Source organism: Nelusetta ayraudi, unplaced genomic scaffold (assembly GCF_046127955.1).
Source record: "Nelusetta ayraudi isolate G7.1 ecotype Tasmania unplaced genomic scaffold, CSIRO-AGI_Nayr_v1 ptg000089l, whole genome shotgun sequence".
In the NCBI taxonomy this organism is placed as follows: domain Eukaryota; kingdom Metazoa; phylum Chordata; class Actinopteri; order Tetraodontiformes; family Monacanthidae; genus Nelusetta; species Nelusetta ayraudi.
Genome location: NW_027466139.1, coordinates 1,843,443 through 1,866,104, shown reverse-complemented (window position 1 = coordinate 1,866,104; position 22,662 = coordinate 1,843,443). Strand labels below are relative to the sequence as shown.

At 52.5% G+C, this 22,662-nt stretch overlaps 2 protein-coding genes and 1 long non-coding RNA gene across 7 annotated transcripts; 2 read left to right on the top strand and 1 right to left on the bottom strand.

The window, feature by feature from the left end:
• Window positions 1–436: 436 nt before the first annotated feature.
• On the top strand, window positions 437–7,605 carry ncoa4 (nuclear receptor coactivator 4). Of its 3 annotated transcripts, XM_076046054.1 has the most exons (12): window positions 437–595; window positions 2,941–3,064; window positions 3,646–3,734; window positions 3,876–4,016; window positions 4,114–4,205; window positions 4,315–4,423; window positions 4,522–4,602; window positions 4,688–4,768; window positions 4,971–5,708; window positions 6,230–6,523; window positions 6,608–6,700; window positions 6,802–7,605. In XM_076046054.1, exons 4-12 carry the CDS (start codon window positions 3,900–3,902, stop codon window positions 6,805–6,807), a joined length of 1,611 nt encoding a protein of 536 aa, XP_075902169.1. In that variant the 5' UTR covers window positions 437–595; window positions 2,941–3,064; window positions 3,646–3,734; window positions 3,876–3,899; the 3' UTR covers window positions 6,808–7,605. The 3 variants fall into 3 exon arrangements, with proteins under 3 accessions (XP_075902169.1, XP_075902167.1, XP_075902168.1); XM_076046052.1 differs by lacking the exon at window positions 3,646–3,734; XM_076046053.1 differs by lacking the exons at window positions 437–595; window positions 3,646–3,734 and adding an exon at window positions 1,695–1,967.
• Window positions 7,195–9,152, bottom strand: LOC142901521 (uncharacterized). The gene is made up of 2 exons (XR_012928990.1): window positions 9,014–9,152; window positions 7,195–8,392 (listed from the first exon to the last, which is right to left on the bottom strand). It is a non-coding gene; the product is annotated as an uncharacterized LOC142901521 (long non-coding RNA).
• Window positions 9,063–22,557, top strand: ubr2 (ubiquitin protein ligase E3 component n-recognin 2). 3 transcript variants are annotated; one of them, XM_076046044.1, is made up of 45 exons: window positions 9,063–9,222; window positions 10,556–10,845; window positions 10,927–11,005; window positions 11,303–11,416; window positions 11,522–11,652; window positions 11,763–11,901; window positions 11,983–12,045; window positions 12,122–12,242; window positions 12,326–12,433; window positions 12,560–12,648; window positions 13,048–13,146; window positions 13,346–13,509; window positions 13,695–13,794; window positions 13,912–14,040; window positions 14,161–14,344; window positions 14,447–14,508; window positions 14,672–14,782; window positions 14,865–14,930; window positions 15,035–15,151; window positions 15,267–15,330; window positions 15,426–15,550; window positions 15,630–15,682; window positions 15,787–15,889; window positions 16,019–16,067; window positions 16,142–16,296; window positions 16,392–16,494; window positions 16,958–17,067; window positions 17,417–17,500; window positions 17,580–17,770; window positions 17,890–18,095; window positions 18,255–18,348; window positions 18,428–18,589; window positions 18,978–19,066; window positions 19,168–19,240; window positions 19,326–19,474; window positions 19,581–19,636; window positions 19,777–19,873; window positions 19,948–20,015; window positions 20,092–20,321; window positions 20,404–20,534; window positions 20,636–20,744; window positions 20,832–20,966; window positions 21,071–21,241; window positions 21,507–21,608; window positions 21,694–22,557. In XM_076046044.1, the coding sequence occupies exons 1-45, from the start codon at window positions 9,139–9,141 to the stop codon at window positions 21,833–21,835; spliced, it is 5,301 nt and encodes a 1,766-aa protein (XP_075902159.1). In that variant the 5' UTR covers window positions 9,063–9,138; the 3' UTR covers window positions 21,836–22,557. The 3 variants fall into 3 exon arrangements, with proteins under 3 accessions (XP_075902159.1, XP_075902160.1, XP_075902161.1); XM_076046045.1 differs by lacking the exon at window positions 13,048–13,146 and adding an exon at window positions 12,884–12,982; XM_076046046.1 differs by lacking the exon at window positions 13,048–13,146.
• Window positions 22,558–22,662: the final 105 nt, after the last annotated feature.

Here is a 22,662-nt window from a genome sequence, read left to right as displayed (position 1 = left end):
CTCACAAATAGAACTTTTTTTTTTTTTTACAGACAACAAACGCTTCTATCTCACTGAAATACAATGGAATCGTCTCTGCATACGGGGCACAAATACCGTACTAACGGAAATGATATAACCTTTATCTTTATTATCTCTACCCTCTAACCCTATTATCTCTAAGACAAATAGACAATATTTATGTTATCGTGTTTACAACGTATTCCATTCTCGGCGCCGTGATGTATCCCTAAAACTGACTGTGGCCAATAATAAAGTATCTTTATAAATCACGACTCGAGTAAAACTCGAGAATTTATTATATATAATTTTTTTTATCAACACCAAGGTTCACCAGCAGGAGGCAGTCTAACAAGTTAATGACGTCTCGGCTTTGCTGCTCAGTTCTCGCGAGACTTCGCCACTATGTGTGTGTGTATGCGTGCGCGCGCGCGCACTTGTGTGTGCGCGTGCGCGTGCTGTCTTTAGGTTTGCGTGACATTGGTGCCCAGCTGCTTAAACAGCGGCGGTACGCGGTTATTTCCAGTTTAGCGTCACCGCACACACCGTCATTATTGATGACGTCGAAGCCCAAGTCGTTGGCCAAATCTTCGCGGTAAGTTGGACGTCTTACGCGTCACCAAACGGCCTTATTCCCTGTTTTTTTTTTTGTCTTTCGGAAAGGTCGGCTAACGGCGCCGCTAAGCTAACAGCCGGATCGACCCTGTCAGGGTTTGTTGGTCGGAGCCGCCGGTGGCGTCACGGTTCTTTTGTGGACGGTTTTAGTCATAATAATCCGACTAAAAGTCGGAGTTGGTCTCCATATGTGGGAAATCTACCCGCACACTTCCAGTTCTCTAACGTTCGAATGCAAGTTTTAAAAAAAACATAAAAACAAACAAAAACCCACTGCTCAGCTACTTTTTTTGACAGCCTCCGGTCTAACGTCGGCCTGTTCGGCCGCTGGAGGCTTCGACTGGGACGAGGACGGGCACTGGAACTGGGAGTGGGCTTTGTTTAGTAGATGGTGTTTTGTAGCGCCTTAGAGATGTCGTGAAGTAGACGTGTTGTGTCGTAGATGTGTTGTACAGTGAAGCTGTGCTTTAGTAGATGTTTTGTGTAGAGCAGCAAAGCTGTTAAGTGGAGTTGCTGTGTAGTGAATTAAAGGTGTCGTGTAGTAGAGTTGTTGTTTGGCAGAGGTGTTGTGTAGTAGATGTTTTTGTATAGCACACTAAAGGTGTTGTTTGGAAGAGATGTTAGCTCAAAATGTGTATCGTGTCTTCTTTTTTCTTTTTTTAATTTACGTTATTTTTGCTCAGACTTGACGTGAAAAAACGAATGTTGTACAGAAGTGTTGTGTAGTACAGGTGCCATGTTGTGTTTGCATTGCCGTGTAGAAACACGCGGCAGTGTGTCGGTCGCCAGGTTCACCCGAGACCTTTGAGCTTGAACAGTCGGTCACGTTCTCGTTCTTGTTCTTGTTGTCGCAGCTGTCAGTTGTTTCGTAACTTCCGGATCTGTGTGATAAGAAGTCAAACAGCTCGGATCGATACCTGAGTTAATCACTAACCGATACATGACACTCGCGGGCCAGAGGCTCCTTTCTCCTCCTTCCCCCCCCGGGTACGTGCGTGCCAACAAACCATGATGGCGGACAACTTCCGCCCTATTAGCGGAAGTGGGCGGCGCGAGCAGCTGCAGCAGCGGCAGCCTCGGCGTGTGTCTGTCTGCTCGTGGTAGAGAGTTGCTTTGACGGGATCTCCGATCGATCAATTCGCCGTTTGTTGTTTTCAGTATCTCTTTCCTCTTTGTGGTGTGACGTCACAGCCATCGCCGTCACGTTAAAGCCCTCGCCGATCACCTGCAACTCGATTACGGGGAATTGATCAGAATGCAGTCTCGAACTGGTGTCTGTTGACGTCACGTGGTCTCCCACTCCCCTGGAAACGTTGATGTGGTCCCCGTCTTTATATATATAAAAAAAACAGGTTAGTGTTATTCACTGATATTGCAGCTTTATTAGTTCTGCTCAGAAGAGTAGAAACAAAGCATGAATCGATCGATTTGATTAATGATTAGTGGTGCCAACTTTAGATGTAGAAAAATAAAGGACCAGGGGCTCACCAGTAGTGGTAAATCATAACTGAGGTTCACATAGTTTGAACTGCTTTGTTACCAATAGACATGAGAAATAATGGTTGTCGGTTTGTTTTGTTTTTACGTTGCATTGAAAACTTGTAATTGAACATATTTTTTACACAACAATCAATAAAGTGCAGGATGCATGGCTTTTTCAAAGGAATTAAATAATACAGCTGAAAAGAACAAGCGATCCTGACTCTGCTCAAGCTATATGCAGCCAGTATGCAGTTGTTGTGAATGTGCATGGAAAATAAATTTGTTCAAGGCAACTCAGATATACGGGACGGAACTCATCCCGTGTCGATTCAAAACGGGACGCACCGTTTTATCCTGAAAAACAGGACAATTCTGCATTTTCAGGGTCGGTTGGCAACTCTATTAATGATACATGCAGCCATGTGATTGTCCTGACTGAAGGTTGTCTGCGGACACGTGGTGTCCCCTCGCTGTTTATCAACCACACACAGCTGACTTTAAGACAGCTGATATATGCGCCGCACCCTGATGTCGTGCCCTGGCCAATGTCACATGACCAGGTTGCACGTCACGTGCAGAGACGAGGGGAGGGGGGGTTGGTCTAAGGGGGGTTGGGGTTGTGCATCGCAACTGATCTTGCAAGTCAGCTGACTGGCTCGTGATTGGTTGTCGCAGTTGTGTCGCGTTGTGTTTTGCTGACAGACAACTGGCGTGTGAGTCAGGCGGGAAGTGTAGAGAAGAATTCAGAACCTGCTTGGCTTCTTCCTCACTGTGCTTCAAACCGTCTTTTTTCGTTAATGATAGGCTTTTTTTCTGAGCTGCCTGTGGTTTCCCTCTTTTCAGGATGTCACCACCGGAGGCAGCAGCGAGCAGCCTGCAGCTGTGCCAGCAGGCCCAGGATCAGCTGCAGGGGGCCATCAGCAGCGTGAGCAGGACGGAGCAGCAGCTGAGGGAGAACACCAGAGAGGTCAGCACAACACCTGGCTGAAGCCACCACTGCGGGGCCCTGCCCTCCATCCAGCCGCAGTACCACACCTGGCCACCAGCGCCGTGTGTCTGCTGCTGAATGTTGGGAGCCTCAAGCTAACAACATAAACACTGTCATCTGTGTGTGTGTGTGTGTGTGTGTGTGTGTGTGTGTGTGTGTGTGTGTGTGTGTGTGTGTGTGTGTGTGTGTGTGTGTGTGTGTGTGTGTGTGTGTGTGTCATGATTCACATTCTGGTGACAGTTGATCAGTTAATCCAGGTGATATTGATCTCCGACACCTGTTGTGTGTTCAGTCCTGTGTGTGTGTGTGTGAGAGAGACACAGACAGAGAGACAGGTGATTCATGAAGACTCAGCAGGTCGCTGGATCTTGCAGATAATGGTGGCGAACCGCACACACAAACACAAACACTGTGTCTGCAGCCGCGCTTTGATTCGCAGATTCTTGACCGACCAATCAGTGACCGCTGTTGTTGTTGTGACATCATGACACCATCACCGCCACCACACTGAGTCACCGCCCGCTGCTTAGCTTGCGGTGTGTGTGTGTGTGCGACACTAGAGGTGGAGTCAGTATATAAAGGGTGAGCGAGGTCAGGTGTAGTCCAGTTGGTGGAGACACTGCAGACCAGGAGGTTCTACCACTGTCAGGTAGTGTGTGTGCGTGTGTGAGAAAGTTCTTCTTCTTCTGTGGTGCTGTTATCAGTTGGCCGGTGACATCAGATGTTGCCAAATTTCACCAACCTCACAGCGACCGCCTGGCTCCGTCTCACCCGTCTCCCCTGTCCTCAGGTACGTCTGGAGCTGCAGAGCTGCATGAGTCGCCAGCAGGAGGCGCTGCGCTGTCGAGAGGTTTGTCTGCTGTCTCAGATTGAGCTGCTGGAGCAGGTGAAGACGGAGACGCTGCAGCAGCAACTGCAGCAGCTGCACTGGGTGAGTCTCTCTCTGCAGCGACCAATCATTAGGCAGCACAGCCAATCAGAGGCCACACCTCACTCGCCCCTGCTGTGTGTGTCTGTGTGTGTTCCAGCTCCGAGGACAGTTTGATGTGATCTGCCACCAGCTTCAGAACTCAAACAGCAGCAACGACCTGAACAACCAGCTGACCTGCTGCATGGAGAAGTAAACACACACGCGCTGCCCTGCCTTGTTTACTTGACTGCAGTTTGAAACAGTGACAGCGACCCACCCTGCCTGTGTCTGATTGGCTGTCCTGTGTGTGTGTGTGCAGGTTATCGTCTCTCAGTCTGAATCCAGAGGAAACACCTGACGTGTGTTTCCTTGCTGACACACGCTCCCTCAGACAGGCCATCACCTCCTTTGGACAGGTCACTGCACAGGTAGACGCACACACACACACACACAAACACACACACACACACACACACCACAAGGGCTTCAGGCCGCTTCTAATCAGATCTTTTCTTCCTACCTGCAGAAACAGGAGGTTGTTTCCCTGCGTGACTCCTCCCACTCCACAGCTCAGGTGCAGAGCCGCCCAATCACTGAGCAGAAGCAGGTGGGTGTGGCCTCCGGAGCAGCTGGGGTCAGATTTTTTTAACAACACTGGTTGTTGACAGAGCATGTCTGTCTGTCTGTCTCAGAATATAGAGCAGTGGCTTCTGGGAAATCCTGTGGGGGGCCGGACTGAGAACCTGGGCGAGTGGCTTCTGCACAACGGCCAGGTGACATCACTTCCTCTGCAACAGGAAGTCAGACATGTCGTGACACCGTTACTCAACTGTGTGTGTCTCTCTCTACCGTTCTGTCTTTTTTCCCCTTCCCTCTCTCCCTCTCTCTCCTTCATCCTCTCTCTCTCTCTCTCTCTCTCTCTCTCGCTCTCTCTCTCTCCTTCATCCTCTCTCACTCTCTCTCTCTGTCTCTCAGACTGCCCCCCAGCCTCCAGCAGCCTCTCCAGTCTCGGTGGACTTCCTGAAGGCCTGGGGTCAGCTCATGGACCTGGAGGCGTGGCTTGTGCAGGACCCCGGTCCAATCAGCAGGGTGCGCTCCGTCAGCAGCTGTAGCTCCTCCTTCTCCATTGAGAAGATTGACGAATTGGAGCTCATGGTTGCCTTGGAGCAGGGGGAGGAGGAAGTGGAAGAGGAGGAGGAGGAGGAGGAGGAGGAGGAGGAGGAGGAGGAGCTGAGCGACTGGCTAGTGACCCCTCCCTCCACCGCCTCCCTCTCAGACGCCGAGCGGTGGCAGCGTGTGCTGAAGCCGTTCCGAGATGACTGGTCCGCCAACGATTGGCTGGTCGACCAGTCGGCCCACCCCCCCGCCGACTGCTCCTCCTGCTGCCAGGTGACCAAGGCGGTGGAGATCGAGAACCTCGGCCAGCTCAAGTGCCTGAAGACGCCGCCCGCCGCCACCAGCCCTGTTAGTCCCCACCGTCCGTCGGCCCTGGAGGCATGGCTCCAGCAGGTGGCGCCCATAGAGCAGAGCTGCAGGGCCAATGAGGTTTGCTCTGCCTACTCTGAGTGTGTCTGCGAGGAGAACTGTGGAAAGGAGGCGCTAAGCCGCTGGCTGCTGACACAGGACGGCCGCGACAAGAACGGCGTCCCGACAGCGGCGCCGCCCACTAAGAACACCCCACCCACCCTGCACCACCGCGAGCAGGAACAGAAGGTGCGTCATCAGCTGACCGAGCAACTGAACTTTCAAATCCTGTTCCATCCCAGTCTGTCGTCTATTCATTCATTTCATTTATTGATTTAAAAAATCAGTGGTGCAGGGATGAAACGAAGCCCAATGGACTTCTGTGTGTACAGGAGCTCTGCCCCTTTCAATAATTACAGTCAACTTAAATTAATGAGGCTAACAAATAAACTTTGGGGAAAAAAATAGGAGACACATTTGGGCCATTTCTACCCCTCGGTTTTTGGTCTGTGTTCTGTAATTTGTTTGTTTTTTTTCAATCTTGCAATTATTGCCCCTAGAAAATGAAAAATCAAAAGAAAACAATTTTCCATAGCTTTTTTTCTTGGTGCAGACTTTAAAGGGTTCGCAGCGCCGGTGTGAATGAATATTGGGTTGAATGTGAAGGGCTTTGAGTGCTGCGAAAAGCACTATATAAAACCAATCCACTATTATTACTACTATCATTATTATTATTCCGTGTGCTGACAGTCGTCTCATCTTCTCCACAGGTCCAGGCCATTCTGGAGGCGTGGCTCCACCCCAACTCCACCCCCCGCTGGACTCCTGTGCAGAAGCAGGGCTCCTCTCTCTCTTCCTGGGTGGCTCCTGAGCAGCAGAGCTCCCACCCCAAGCCCTCCTCTTCCTCCTCCTCCTCCTCTTCGGTGTTCCTCCTCCCTCTGGATCCAGACCGCTGGGTCCTCAACAGCCAGGCTCCTCCCCCTGCAGACAACCGGTCCGAGGTAAAGCCCTGCCCCCCAGCTGAAGAGGACAAATGGCTGCTGAGGAAAAAGAGTCAGGCTCAGGTACTGTGACTCTTCTTCTTATTCTTCTTCCTCGGTTGTCCACCACTGCGTGCTGCTGTTCCTCACGCTGCGCCTCCTGTGCAGGAGCGCCTGGTGCTGCCTACCGTCTGTGACCTCTTCTCCTGCCTGAAGGTGGGCGGAGACAAAGACAAGTGGCTGCACAGGGCTGCAGAACAGGTGAGCAGCTGTCCTGTCAGCGCAGCTGCAGTCGCCCTCACCTCACCTGGCCGGGCAATAACACAGCTCTCTCTCTTTCTCGCTCTCGCCCTCCCTTCCAGATGTGATCACGATGACATCACTTCCTCTTCCTCCCCATGGGGTCGCCATCACGCACATTATTTAGCAGTCTGTCGCCGCCGCCGCCGCCGCCTTCTTCCTGTGACATCAGCAGCCTGAGCTGCTTTCTTCCAATAAAGACTCATCATTGTCTCTTTCCCTCAGCTAACACAACCACCAGTAATTACAGACGGTGGATTTCATTGGGCGAACAGGACGGAATATTGTCCATCAGTTGGTGTTTGATGATAAATGAACTAATTGGGGTAAAACTGCTTTTCAGGGGCCAGATTGACCTGATGAGATGAGAGGAGCGGAGTCAGAAAGGGCGGGCTCAGTTTTAAAGGGGTTGGGCTTATGCAGAGTTACAAATGAATACTAATCTTTATTTTAACATCACTTAATTCATGATTATTGTCTTTAGCGATCAGAGATTTTATCTTATTTTTGTTTGTTTTGTTCCTGCTGAGATCTACTTCCTGTCCAGACCTCAGGCTGCTTTCATCACTTCCTATCCCGTGAGACTGCACGTGATCAACTTCACTTTGTGTTTTCTTTGCCCAGCAGCATTTTGAGCCAGTGGGTTTTATTTTCGAAAGGACAATATGTTTTGCTGTCTGGAAAAAGGAAGTACTGGAAAAAGGAAGTTTGCCCAGAATGCCTTAGTGTAAGCAGCCTGTGGTGGGTCAGCAGGAAGTAACATGGCTCGGCAGCCAGCAGTCGTTGGTGCTTTTTTATTAAAGCTGCAATCACAATGCTTGTATTTCTGCTGTGATTCTACAGTAATAAAACATCTGACATGCAAATGTTTCTGTGACATCACTTCCTGTGAAGCTCTAGAGTGTTGACACTCACTTGGATCATGTGACACCAGACAATCATCTCAACAAACTTCAGATGGACTGAAGCTAGTCTTCTCCCTCACACCCCCTGCTGGACAGATCAGGCAATGACCTGTAAGTGAAGAGGGTAGGTTCAGAGATCAATGTTATTTTTGGTTGCAAAGAGGCAAAAAAAACAACCAGCTGGACTGGTCGCAAACGACAGCGATAAGCTTCGTGCGGACTGCAGCTGATGAGGCCCTGCCCTCCGCCTGCAGCACACTGATAGCCCAGAGTCCTCCAAGTGGGAGGAGCCACAAGTAAGCAGAGGCCCCACAGACTGCCCCAAGGACGGTCACACAGTCTGCTGCTAGAGACCAGGACAAGAACCACGAGAAGAACCACTCTGGTTCGCAAGATCAGCTGCACAATGGCAATTTGAACAACCTTGTTGTCATCTTCAGCCACCCACAGACCCACTAAAGCCAACACACGTTTATAGAGAGAGAGAGAGAGTGAGAGAGAGAGTGAGAGTGAGAGTGAGAGTGAGAGTGAGAGTGTGTGTGTGTGTGTGTGTGTGTGTGTGTGTGTGTGTGTGTGTGTGTGTGTGTGTGTGTGTGTGTGTGTGTGAGAGAGAGACTAGTCTGGAGGTTTGTGTAGACTAGAGCACCAGCACTGAGTGTGTGTCCAGGTGTGACACGCTGCCAGGGTTGCATCTGCAGCCAGCTAGTCTTCTCCCTCACACCCCCTGCTGGACAGATCAGGCAATGACCTGTAAGTGAAGAGGGTAGGTTCAGAGAGCAATGACAGGCAGGTGGACGACACCCACTGGTGGCACACTGTATCAAATGTAAATTGAGGAAATGGAATAAATCCAATATTCATTTAAATCAATCGCCCAACATTAGTGGTGTATTATGACACATGTTTCTTCTCCCCCCCTTCTTTTCCTGCTTTATTTAACGTGACAGCCATTTACAGGTGTCTGAGTGGGTTAGAGCTCCATGTCATCCATAGTATATAGAACCTGTTAAGTTACTGGTGAAAGCCAATACAAACAACACAGACAAAGTACATAATTCCAAAATCCTGTCTTCAAAAGTCTTCCAAGATCTTTTTGTTTTCAAGGTGACTGTGTTGTTGTATTGTTTCATTTCCTTTTGGAAACGGCAAACAACATGGTATTTGAATAGTGAATCTACACACTTGAGCCTTTTTTTAAAAAATATATATATATATTTTTTTTAACAAATGCAGACAACAAAACAGCACCACAGTATTACATTACCAGTACCGGTGAACATCCACCTCATTAACTGGAATTAACATCAAAACTTTGAAATAAACAATTTTTTCTGATGGCTTTTGCCATTTTATCTTATTTACGCCACACCTGAGCCCCACTCTGGCAGCGTCGACACGTCTGACGTCACAAGTAGACAGACACGCCCAGCAGCAGATGATTTCCGGTTCCGGGTTCTTGTTGCAGGCAGCAGCGCCAGAGCAGAAGAAGGAAAGATGGCGGCGGCCCAGTTGGACAGAGAGACCCAGTCGTCGCTGTGTGCGGAGTTCCTCAACTTCTCCGCCAAAGACACCGCGGCGGTAAGCGGCAGGCCGGCCGCCGGGAGCCTCCGCTCGAGTCCGGTGCTGTCACCGCGGAGGGGTTCGGCTTCCCGGCCGCCCCACAGCGACTCCACCTCGGCATGTTTTTCTGCTGCTCCCAGCGACAGGAGCTAATGCTAAAGCTAAAGGCTAGCCGCGAGAAAAAAAAACACCTGGTGGCTTCGTCGCCGCCGTGTGTCAGCGCGATATCTCAACTGGGTTGGCACCTGCTCCCGCTGTGACGTCACGCTCGGACGTTTTTGTCGTTCACAGCCGAAAATGACGCCACATACGAAGAAGCGTCTGCTCCCGAATACCGTGAAACTCAGTGCCATAGCAGCGTCCGAGTGACGTCACAGGCCTGCGGAAATTGTGACGTCATATTGGCTTAATTTAAGCGCCGGTTATAATAATGTGGTACTAATAATTATAATATTGGCAACAACAGTAATTAAATGTATTTGTTTCTTCTGTGATGACGTGTTTCGGTTGGTCCAGGTGTCAGACAGGTGCGAGCAAACCTGCTCCTCTAGTCAGAGAGACAGGTGCTCACTAGTTGCGTTTCCATGACAGTTTTTCGCAAAATAAATATCAGGTCCGGGGGAAAAAAGTGTTTACGGAGCTGCGTGTCCATTACCCCTAGAATTGTGCAAAACCTAAATATCTCAATAAAAAAATTGGGTCATGGAAACGCCATAACTTGCAAAAACCTCGCAGATATTGCTGAATGGTTTTGACGCTCTCGTCGTGGTTTTTTTTTATAGACTTATCCATTTAGAGGTATATCGCAGAAGCGTCATGGAAACACTTTTTTTTTTAAATGTTGCATTTACACGTCAGCAAACGTAATGTACTGGGTCACATGACCAGTTCACTTCAACTGATTTGACGAGAATTATGGCTTATGCGCTTCTCACCATTCAATGGAAACCCCTGCAAATCGCAGTTGTACTTTGTGGAAATTTCAGAAATATCGCTTTTATTTTGTGGCAGACTGTCACGGAAACACAACTACTTTTGTACGTCTGAAAAACCACCTCACTCACCAGGTTTTGGTGTTTCCATGACCAGTTTTTTTATTGCGATATTTAGGTTTTGTGCAACCCTAATGCAGAAACGCAGCTAGTGTTAGCATGCTATTAGCACTGCGAGTGCTAGCTCATTGGCACATTGGGCTGAGTCACCTGCTACACAACCCTCTCACCGTACCGCAGCTATGTACTACTGGTCGAGATGTTGACCACTGTATATACTGTGTAGAACTACTGTTGACCTGCTGATTGACAGGCACTGGCATTGATTCTATTGGCTCCTTCCACCCTGTCCTCCTTAGCGCTGGCTGGAAGCATCAGACCTGCAGCAGGAGGTCTATCAGCACCTGGCTGCATATGTACCCAGAATCCTTTGCGTGGGGCCAGGCGGCGGCGGCGGCGGAGGTGGCGGTGGCAGCAGGGAGGAGCAGAGGGAGGAGTTGGCCTGCCAGCTGCTCCTCCTGGCCCCGCTGGAGTGGCTCCTGCTGGGGGAGGAGCCAGCCCCGGGCCTGGCCCTGCTGCAGGAGAGCAACCAGCCCTCGCCGCTGTGTGGTCACGTATTCAAGGTGGGAGAGCCCACCTACTCCTGCAGGTAACACACGCACACACACACACACACACACACACAGCTGGGATGCACACCACACTGCTGACCCCTGGTGTTGTGTTGCAGGGAGTGTGCAGCCGACCCCACCTGTGTCCTGTGTATGCAGTGTTTCCTGGGCAGTGCCCACAAAGAGCACAGATACAGGGTGAGCACACACACACACCAGATAGTCTAATGGGGGTGTGGCCTCAGTTGTTACCGCGGTGACGATGGACACACAGCGTCACTGACTTCAGACCAGCAGAACAGTGACCCTCGGGAGGCTCCACCTACTGCTGTGTGATTGGTTAACGGCAGTTATGGACTTGTCAGCTGCGTACCTCACACTGTGTGTGTGTGTGTGTGTGTGTGTGTGTGTGTGTGTGTGTGTGTGTGTGTGTGTGTGTGTGTGTGTGTGTGTGTGTGTGTGTGTGTGTGTGTGTGTGTGTGTGTGTGTGTATAGATGACCACGTCAGGAGGTGGAGGTTTCTGTGACTGTGGAGACGCTGAAGCCTGGAAGAAGAGTCCTTACTGTCAAAAACACACACCTGCAGCCTCTAGGGGAGACAGTGAAGCGGTGAGACTGTCTGCCTGTCTGTCTCACTCACTCACTCACTCACTCACTCACTCACTCACTCAGTGTTTGTCTGTCAGTCTAACTCACTGCCTGTCTCACTCTCAGGACCCCGTCTCTCAGCTTCCTGCTGACCTGGTTGGTCGCGCTTACAGCATCTTCTCCATCATGCTCAAGTACTGTGTGGACTTGCTGACCTGGGACCAGCCAGACCAGCTGCCTGCAGGACTGGAGCCCCCGTAGGCACACACACACACACACACACACACAGCAGACTATGTTCACCTGAATGAAGCAGGTGGAAGTGGGGGCCTTGACATCGACTGTGTGTGTGTTTGTGTGTGTGCAGCGACCGAGCAGACACCTACTACTGCATGCTGTTCAATGATGAGGTTCACACCTACGAGCAAGTGATCTACACACTGCAGAAGGCCGTCAACTGCAGCCAGAAAGAGGCTGTGAGCTTCGCCACCACCGTGGACCGAGACGTCAGTGACGCACGCACGCACGCACGCACGCACCCACACACACACACGAACACACCCTCACTGCTGCTACTGGTTTTGCAGGGCAGGAAGTCGGTCCGGTTCGGGGACTTCCAGTTCTGCGAGCAGGCCAAGTCCATCATTGTGGTAAGTGGAGCCGCCGTCATCTCCATAGCGCCACCTGCTGGCCCAGCAGTAACACTGTCTCCTGTGTGTCCTCCAGAGGAACACCAGCCGTCAGTCCAAGCCGCTGAGGGTGGAGGTGATGCACTCCTCCGTGGTGGCCCACCAGTGTTTCGCCCTCAAAGCTCTCAGCTGGTTGGCCCAGATCATCCAGTACTCTGGTACCTCCCGCCTACAGTACCCACAATACACCTGGAGACGAGGCCGCCGGCTTAACGGCGTCCTGTTTTTCTGTGCGTTCCAGATGGTTTGAGGAGGATCCTGTGTCAGGTGGGCTTGGAGGCGGGGCCAGAGGGTGATGATTCGTCTCTGGTCAACAGGCTGATGATCAACGACTCCAAGATGTGGAAAGGTAGACACACACACACACACACACACACACACACACACACACACACACACACAAACACACACGCCTGGGTCTGGAGAGGGAGAGCTCAGACTGATGCACTGCTGTGACATCACTTCCTGTCTGCAGGAGCCAGGAACATCTACCACCAGCTGTTGATGAACAGCCTGCTGATGGACCTCAGATACAAGCAGATGTTTGCTGTGCAGTTCGCCAAGGTAACAGACAGCCAGAGACACACACACACACACACACACACACACACAGAGGGGCAGTACCCGCTGTGTGCTGAAGGTGGCGCTCACCGCTAGCAATGTAGCTGTGTGTCGTCGTGGTTGCGGCGCGGGTGCGAGGGGTTGTCCCCGCCTGTCCTGGCGGTCGGTGGCAGTGAGTGGGTGGGGGCCGACGGTGGTGACCTTTGACCTGGAGGTGAAATGTCGTCCCCCGCTCCAGAACTACAGACGCCTCCAGACAGATTTTATGGAGGACGACCACGAGCGCGTGGTGTCAGTGACGTCACTGTCAGTGCAGCTGTTCACCGTCCCCTCCGTGGTGAGTACGGCCCCTCTGCACGCCCACACACCTGTCTCTCTGCCTGTCTCCCTCTCCCGCACCAGAACTACCAGCGGCTGCAGAGCGACTACGTGAGGGACGACCACGACCGTGAGTTCTCCATCACTGACCTGTCGGTGCAAATATTCACCGTCCCATCGCTGGTGAGTTCAGTCTGAGACACAGGGACCATGTGATCGTCTGGCTGGGGGCGGGACCCCCGGAGACCTCCTCTCTCAGACAGACACACACACACACACACACACACACACGCACACCTTCTTACACACACGCATCGCTGTGGGTCGCTCTCAGGATTCACATTGTAGGTGTGTGAAGAGTGCGTTTGTGTGTGTGTTGCAGGCGCGGATGCTGATGGTGCAGGAGGACTTGATGAAGACCATCATCAGGACCTTTGTGGACCACCTGCGCCACAGAGACCTGCAGGGACGCTTCCAGTTCGACCGCTACACAGCACAGCAGGCCTTCAAGTTCGGACGAGTGCAGAGTCTCATCGGGGACCTGAAGTGAGCACACACACACACACACACACACACACACACACACACACACACACACAGATCAGTTTATCAGAATTTACCACTGATTCTCTCTCTCTCTCTCTTTGTGTGTGTGTGTGTGTGTGTGTGTGTGTGTGTGTGTGTGTGTGTGTGTGTGTGTGTGTGTGTGTGTGTGTGTGTTGTGTGTCCAGGTACATCCTCATCAGTCGTCCCTCTGAATGGAGCGACCAGCTCCGACTGAAATTTCTAGACGGTCTTGATGCTTTTCTGGAGCTGCTGAAGTGTATGCAGGTAAGTGTGTGTGTGTGTGTGTGTGTGTGTGTGTGTGTGTGTGTGTGTGTGTGTGTGTGTGTGTGTGTGTGTGTGTGTGTGTGTGTGTGTGTGGAGCTGACTCTGTGTGTCTCTCAGGGAATGGACCCAGTGGTGAGGCAGGTGGGACAGCACATTGAGATGGAGCCAGAGTGGGAGGCGGCCTTCACTCTGCAGATGAAGCTGACCCACATCATCTCCATGGTCCAGGACTGGTGCTGCTCCGACGTAGGCTAGCACACACGCACAGGGCTAGAACACATGGCTAGCACACAGCCCTAACCCTAGTCCAGCCAATCGGTTAGCTTTCTGTATGGCAACACACACTGTGTGATATGTGTGTGCCAGGAGCGTGTGCTGATCGAGGCATACAGGAAGTGTCTGAGCGCGCTCAGTCAGTGCCACGGCGGCCTTCCGGACGGCGAGCAGCCCATCAGCCTGGGTCTGGCCGGGCACAGCGTGGACACCTTCAGGTACCAGGTGTCCCAGGACAAGGTCTCAATACACCTGCCGGTCTGCCGCTTGTTGGCAGGTACACACACACACACTCACACACACACACACACACACGTAATAATCAATCATCAGTTCCAATCAACTTTTCCACCTGAACGTGATCCTGTTGTTCCTGCAGGACTCCACGTTCTTCTCAGCAGGACAGAGGTGGCCTCCAGGTTCCCTGAACAGCTGCCCCTGGTCTGTCTGTCTGTCTGTCTGTCTGTCTGTCTGTCTGTCTCACTGACCTACTGGCTGTTTGTTTGTTTGTCTGTCTGTCTGCCTTTCTGTATGTGAGTCTGCCTGCTCACCAGCTCATGTTGTTGCCGTGTGTTAAAGTGTGTGTGTGTGTGTGTCTCCTCAGGGTGAACTCAGCCCCCCGCTGCTTATCGAGCTGCCCCTCCGCTGCCTGGTGCTGTGTGCCCAGGTGCATGCTGGGATGTGGAGGAGGAACGGCTTCTCCCTGATCAACCAGGTGAGTTTCTCAGCTCTCTGCTTGTGATGTCACAAGCAGCTCAGTGCAGTGTTGTACTTAACACTGCGTGTGTGTATTGCAGATCTACTACTATCACAACGTCAAGTGCCGGGTGGAGATGTTTGACAAAGACGTCAGCATGCTGCAGGTACACACACACACACACACACACACACACACACACGCACTCTCACACACTCACACAAACACAGATTTGCTGCTTGTGCTAAAAGTGTGTGTGTGTTTATGTAGGTGGGGGCATCCATGATGGATCCCAACCACTTCCTGATGATCGTCCTCAGTCGCTTCGAGCTCTTCCACATCTTCAGTTCAGCAGACTGCAGAAAGAGATACCGAGAGGCCAACAAGGTTCTGAGACCTCCAGTACTTCCACCACCACCACCACCTGTCTGTCTGACCGAGCTCCTGGACTGAACCTCTAACCCTGTCTGTCTCTCTGTCTGTGTGTGTGTGTCTCTCACAGGACCTGGCCCAGCAGAACAACACTCTGATTGAGGAGATGCTCCACCTCATCATCATGGTTGTTGGTGAGTCTGTGCTTCATGATTAGCATCATGCTAATGCTGCAGTGAGCCAGCGAGGCTAACATTCTCTGTCTGTCTGTCCATCTGTCTGTGTGTAGGTGAGCGCTATCTGCCAGGTGTGGGCCAGGTGGAGCCCTGTGATGAGGTCAGAAGAGAAATCATCCACCAGCTGTCCATCAGACCCATGGCCCACAGTGAACTGGTCAAAGCCTTGCCAGAGAACGTGAGGGACCCGTCTGTCCTGTCTGTCTTGTCTGCCTGTCTGTCTGTTTATCTGTCAGCTGACCTGTCTGTCTCTCCAGGGCAACAAGGAGACAGGTCTGGAGCCAGTCATTGACAGTGTCGCTTCATTCAGGTTAGTCTTCTTCTTCTTCTCCTCCTTCTCCTTCTTACATGTCAGTCCACCTGAAGCACTGACAGACTGTGTGTGTTTTTGTGTGTGTGTGTGTGTGTCTACAGGAAGCCAGGTGTGACTGGGCGGGGCCTGTATGAGCTGCGTCCAGAATGGAACCGACACTTCAACCTCTACTTCCACCACTACAGCAGAGCCGACCAGTCAAAGGTAGGACCCGCCCCCTCATTGGCTGCCCAGCCGCCCTCATTAGCTGCGTAAAGCGATATTTCTGCCCTCATTGGCCGGCCGGCTTCTCCCACCCAAGGCCAGGCTGTTGATTGGTTGACTTGTGTGCAGGCGGAGGAGGCTCAGAGGAAGCTGAGGAGACAGAATGGAGAAGACACAGGTGAGCCCACCTGGTCACATGACGTCCTGCAGAGTCACTGTTGGATCAGCCTGACTGTGTGTGTGTGTGTGCAGCCCTGCCCCCTCCCATCCCCCCCTCCCTCAGCCCTCTCTTCGGCAGCCTGATCAACCTGCTGCAGTGTGACGTCCTGCTGGCTGTAGAGGGCGCTGTGCTGCAGTGGGCCATGGAGCCTAGTGGGGGAGGCTGGACTGAGTCCATGCTGCAGAGGGTGAGACTAGAGTGGTGACTCTTAACGGTTAAAAAAAATCATCATCATCATCAGCTGCTTCCTGTGGGGAGGGCTGACAGCTGTACTGTGCTCAGGTGCTCCACCTGGTGGCCATGGCCCTGCTGGAGGAGCAGCAGCAGCTGGAGAACATCGGAGCCAGCGAAGACGTCACCTTCAGCTACAGCTTCAAGATCAGCCGTCAGTAGTGCACTACTCGCAGTACTCACTGTACACAAAGTACTCACCGCACAAACAGTACACACAGTAGTACAGTACTCACAGGACACACAGTAGTGCAGTACTTGCAGTACTCACAATACCACAGTACTCCAGTTCTCACAGTACCACAGTACTTGCAGTACTCAAGAGTTCTCACGGTACCACAGTAGTGCACTACTCGCAGTACTCACTGTACACAAAGTACTCACCGCACAAACAGTACACACAGTAGTACAGTACTCACAGGACACACAGTAGTGCAGTACTTGCAGTACTCACAATACCACAGTACTCCAGTTCTCACAGTACCACAGTACTTGCAGTACTCAAGAGTTCTCACGGTACCACAGTAGTGCAGTACTCAGAGTCCATAGTGAGCAGCAGCAGCAGCAGCAGCAGCAGCAGCAGTGGTGTGAAGGCTCTGTGTGTCCTGGTGTCTCAGGTCCTGGAGAAGCTCCCAGTCCTACAGGAAGTGTCCTGGCATTGCTGGAGAGCCTGCAGAACGCTCCTCACCTGGAGGTGCACAAGGACATGATCTCCTGGATCCTCAAGGTACCTGCTGGCCACCAGAGGAGGAGGAGGAGGAGCCATTGTCACCGTCCGGGCTCCGCCTCCTTCACAGTGTTGGTTTGACAGACATTGTTTTTAGATGGTTGAAGTTCCATCAATCTACTTTCAGTCTCACTGTAATGCAGTGGAGTTGTTAATCAGCTGCATTTAATCACATGACCTTTACTAAGCCCCACCCCTTTTTGGTTACCGTCGCTATCCTTGGCGAGCTTGATTGACACCAGCCACTAGGACGTTTCAGCAGCAGAGTGAGAGACCTTTTGAAGGTGTCTAAGCCGGACAGGAAGGTCGTGTGAAGGTGGTTGACCAACAACATTGTTGCCTCCTGCAGATGGTGGTGAAGATCAGGACCACCAGGGAGAGGACCACCTCGTCCTCGGCCGTCTCCGTCAGCCAGGCGCAGGGAGCCGAGGAGGTAGGAGCATCCACTCCGCCCTCACGCTGCCACCGCCACGCCACCTGGTCAGGGTTAACGCTGTGACTGCCCCCTATAGACGGTGCGAGACAAAGACAAGGCGGAGCGCAAGAGGAAGGCGGAGATGGCCCGTCTGCGCAGGGAGAAGATCATGGCCCAAATGTCTGAGATGCAGAAGCACTTCATCAACGAGAACAAGGAGCTGTTCCAGCAGAGCCTGGAGGAGCTGGAGGCCTCCACCTCCACCGCCACCGCCACCAGCGACGACAGGTGGGATGCCTGCAGCTCCAGCTGGAGATTGAATCAGTTGACCTTCATTTAAAAGTTTGATTCTTAAACAAAAAACACCTTCAAACATCTTCAACACCTTCAACTCTTGGTTCCTCCAGTTCCTCCTCAGAGTTCACCTGCACCTCTCAGGTTTGCGTCGGTCCCAGGCGGGTGGGCGGGGCTGACAGCCGTCAGCTGGTCACCTGCATCCTGTGTCAGGAGGAGCAGGAGGTCAGAGGTCATGGCCGAGCCATGGTGCTGGCTGCCTTTGTGCAGAGGTCCACGGTCCTGTCCAAGAACCGGCGCCGCGGCCTCCCCGACCCAGGTGATCTTTGACTTTTGATCGGATCCTGCAGCCAATCAGCTGCCCAGCTCTGACTGACAGCCCCTTGTGTGTGTGTGTGTGTGTGTGTGTGTGTGTGTGTGTGTGTGTGTGTGTGTGTGTGTGTGTGTGTGTGTGTGTGTGTGTGTGTGTGTCTTCCAGAGCACTACAACCCTCTCTTCATGCACCCTGAGCTGTCGCTTGGGATCCACACCGCCAGCTGTGGGCACATCATGCACGCCTCCTGCTGGCAGAGGTGAGACACTGCAGGGAGGGAGGGAGTCCGCTCAGGGTGCACACACTCACCTTGTGTGTGTGTGTGTGTGTGCGTGCAGGTACTTTGAGGCGGTGCAGCTGAAGGAGCGCCGGCGTCAGCAGCGTCTCCGAGGTCACAACAGCTACGACGTTTACAACGGAGAGTTCCTGTGTCCACTGTGCGAGTGTCTGAGCAACACCGTCATCCCCCTGCTGCCACACACACACTGCCCCGACCGCAGGTACACACACACACACAAAGAACCGACTGCAGGCACACACACAGTTTGCAGTCAGTCGCAGAGCTCCAGCTGGCTTCAGTCTTAGAGGTGATTGGTCAGGGGGCAGACCTTATGCTTTGGTTCAAAGTGTAAAACTATAGTGAAATCATTGCAGTCAACCATGTCTGCGTGCACGTGAGCAAGTTTAATGCTGTAAACATTCACGTGCTGTTTACTGTTTTTAATGTAACTGTGCTGCAGAGACTCTTTGGTCTCATTGGGACTGGCCTGGTTAAATTACGGTTCAATACAATATTATCTAGTGTGGGACAGCCAATCAGAGCTGAGATACAACTGTCTCGCTAGTGGCCCCTTGGTGTTTTAACTCTGTCTGTCCCGTCTGCACAAGTGTGGAGCATCCCACTCTGGAGGCGTGGCTTGAATCGACCAGTCAGCAGGTAGCGGCCCTTCACTCCTCCCACAGGAAGCAGTGTGAAGGTCAGTGAGGCACGTGTGCTGTTGGTCCGAGGGTGTAGCTTCCCCTGCTGGTGGTTTGAGTGAACTGAGCCGCTGCGCATGTCTGCGAACGTGTCCTCCAGGTGCTGCAGAGGAGGCGGAGCCGAGGGCGGAGCCTGAGCCTCCTGAAGGCTTCATGGTGGACTTCACACCACAGTAAGTCAGCGGCACCGCCTCCACCCTGATCACATGACCGTCCTGGCTGTCACGCAATGTCAACGGAGATGTCATTGCCCCTCAGGAACCCCTTCTCCAGCAGCATCAAGGAGATGGTGACGACCTTCAGCACCTCTACCTACAAGGTTGGCCTCAAGCTGCTGCCCAACGAGCAGGACGCCAGAGTCCCCGTCCTGGTTTGGGCCACCTGCGCCTACACCATCCAGACCATCGGTACACACACACACACACACACACACACACACACACACACACACACACATGCTCCAGAACATTGGTACACACACTTTTGTCACTGTTTGAATGTTGTTTTCTGCAGAGCGCCTCCTGGTGGACGAGGAGAAACCTCTGTTTGGAAGTTTACCTTGTCGACAGGTAGTAAAGCTTCATTCTGATTGGCTGGGAGCTGCAGCTTTAAAGATATCACCTTTTACCTTTGTGTGTGTGTGTGTGTGTGTGTGTGTGTGTGTGTGTGTGTGTGTGTGTGTGTGTGTGTGTGTGTGTGTGTGTGACAGAACGACTGTCTGAGCTCTCTCACCAGGTTCAGTTCAGCTTGTTGGACAGCTGTTCCAGTGACGACAACACACACACACTTTATCAAACTGCTGGCAGGTAAACAAACACACACACACACACACAGTGGAGAAAAAAACACTGATTAATGTGTGTGTGTGTGTGTGGTTCAGCCCTGGTTCCAGACTCTCAGGTGGAAGAGTCACCATGCATCCTGGATGTGGACATGTTCCACCTGCTGGTGAGTGATGGTATTGGTGGAGCTTCGACCCCCAGTGTGACCCCCAGTGTGACCCCAGGCTTGCATCTCTCTGCAGGTGTACGCTGTGCTGTCCTACAGCTCAGTTCACAGCTTGGATCAAACGGGACGTAGAGGAATAGACTCCACCCACCTCCACCTCCTTCACCTGGTCACCGTCGCTCACCTGGTCCAGGTGCTGCTCAGCTCCACCTCAGCGGAGGTGTGCATGGAGCAGGACGGCGGCGGCTGCGGGGAGGAGGAGCTCAGCTGTCAGCTGTACTGCACGCTGAGGAAACACCTGGGCAGGTAGATACAGGAAGTGATGACACCTGAGGACACCTAGAAGAGCTTCTGATGGTGTGTGTGTTTGTGTGTGTGTGTGTGTCAGTGCATTACCTGAAGTGACCTCTGGGTGGCAGCTGCAGCGCTGCATCAGATCTGGCGTCCTTCCGTTCCTGCGATGTGCTGCGCTCTTCTTCCACTACCTGAACTCTTCAGCGCCACCTGCTGACCTTCTGGGTACACACACACACACACAGACGCACACACACTTGCCACACACACACACACAGAGTGAAGGTACGTACTACACCTACAGCAAGTGTGTTTGTGCGGTGCAGTTGCAGGTCCTGCCCAGTGGGAGGCGCTGTGCAGCTACCTCAGTCTGCCCTCTAACCTGCTGCAGCTCTACCAGAGCCAACACACAGTGCTGGAGCCGCTCATACACAGGTGAGACACACACACACACACACACACACACATACACACTCACTCACTCAATGTGATTCCTCGCTCATGCTTGTGTGTGTTGTACAGGTGGTGTTCGCACCCAGGTGTGAGACAGGTGCTGCAGGGGGGCGGAGCTCTGGTCAGGTTCCCCAGAGAGTCCAACAGGCTGATAGAGCTGCCTGAAGACTACAGCGTCCTCATCAACCAGGCCTCCAGCTTCACGTGAGGACTCACACACACACACACACACACACACACACACACACACACACACAGACAGACACCCTCATCAGTCGTCAGGCTCTGACCCGTGGCGCCCCCTGCAGGTGTCCCCGGTCGGGTGGGGACAAGTCTCGTGCTCCCACTCTGTGCCTGGTGTGTGGCTCTCTGCTCTGCTCCCAGAGCTACTGCTGCCAGACGGAGGTGGAGGGGGAGGATGTGGGCGCCTGCACCGCCCACACCTTCACCTGTGGGGCCGGCCTGGGCCTCTTCCTCAGGTAACCACACCTCACCCCACCTGATCCCACTGACCCCACCTCACCCCTCCACCTGACCTGCTGCTGTCTGTCTTTTTGACTGAATGACTGTCTGTCGACTTGCCTGACCGTCTGTCTGATTGACCACCTGTGTGTCTACTTGCCTGTCTGTCTGTTTGACTGCCTCACTCTCTGTCTCTCTGTCTCTCTCTCCCACTGCCTCACTGACTGCCTGCCTGCCTGTCTGTGCTACTAACTGCCTGTCTCTCTGCCTGTCTCTCTGCAGGGTGAGGGAGAGTCAGGTGCTGTTCGTGGCAGGAAAGACAAAGGGCTGTTTTTATCCTCCGCCGTACCTGGACGACTACGGGGAGACAGACCAGGGTCTCAAGTCAGAGTCCACACACACACACACAGTCATACTCACTTATACACACGCACACACACACTGACACTCCCCTCTGCTGTGCCCGCAGGCGAGGGAACCCCCTCCACCTCTGTGTGCAGCGCTACCAGAAGATCGAGCGGCTGTGGCGGCAGCATGGCATCGCAGAGGTCATCGGCCACGCCCAGGAGGCCAACCAGACGCTGGTGGCCATCGACTGGCAGCACCTGTGAGGCCCTGCCCGCCACCTCCTGGCCCCGCCCCCTCCCTCACTGTCAGCCAACGGCCCGCTGAGCTCAGATCAAGTTCAGGGATTTTTTTTCAGGAATTTGGTTTTTTGGAGGCCACCTTCCAACCCCTTACTTGGCGACAGGACAGGAAGTGACACGTATTATTTTATTTTTTTCAGCATTTTATTTCCTATTCACCTTTTTTTTTTTTTTTTTTTTTTCCCCCAAGTCGACGCAAGGCCCCGCCCACTCACTACGCTACCCAGCAGATTTGTAGGACGTGGATGATGTGTCACATGAGCAGTGAGATGATGAATGATTCCCCAGGGTGCATTTCATCGGAACCATGTTGATTCATATCGGCCGTATGGAACCCCATCAGTGAGAACTTCTGACTTCTTGTGTGATGTCACTTCCTGCTTGTTTTTGACTTTGACAGAGAACTTTTATTTATTCTTATGATTATTTATTAGTTTTGTTTCTCAACTGTTCATACTGTAAAAAAAACCTGTTGATGAATAAAAATCCATATAAAGATGTTGGTCAATGATCAATAATGGCGGCGCGGTGCAGGCCTGCCAGATGGGGCCGCTGCCGAGCACCTGGTGGGTCTTCCCCACCGGGGTCTTTTAGGCGATTAGTTTTTATCGTTTTTAACAAACTGCTTTTCCTCCACTTGTTCCTGCTGTTGTGAGAATAAAGTGCGACCTTCAGACTGGAAACAACCGACTGGTTCTGTTGGGAGGAGGGTCTGGGTCTGTGTTCTCCTGGTCGAACCTCTGATTTCTCCACAGGAAGTGTCTGAACCACAGGTGTGCTCTCACTTCCTG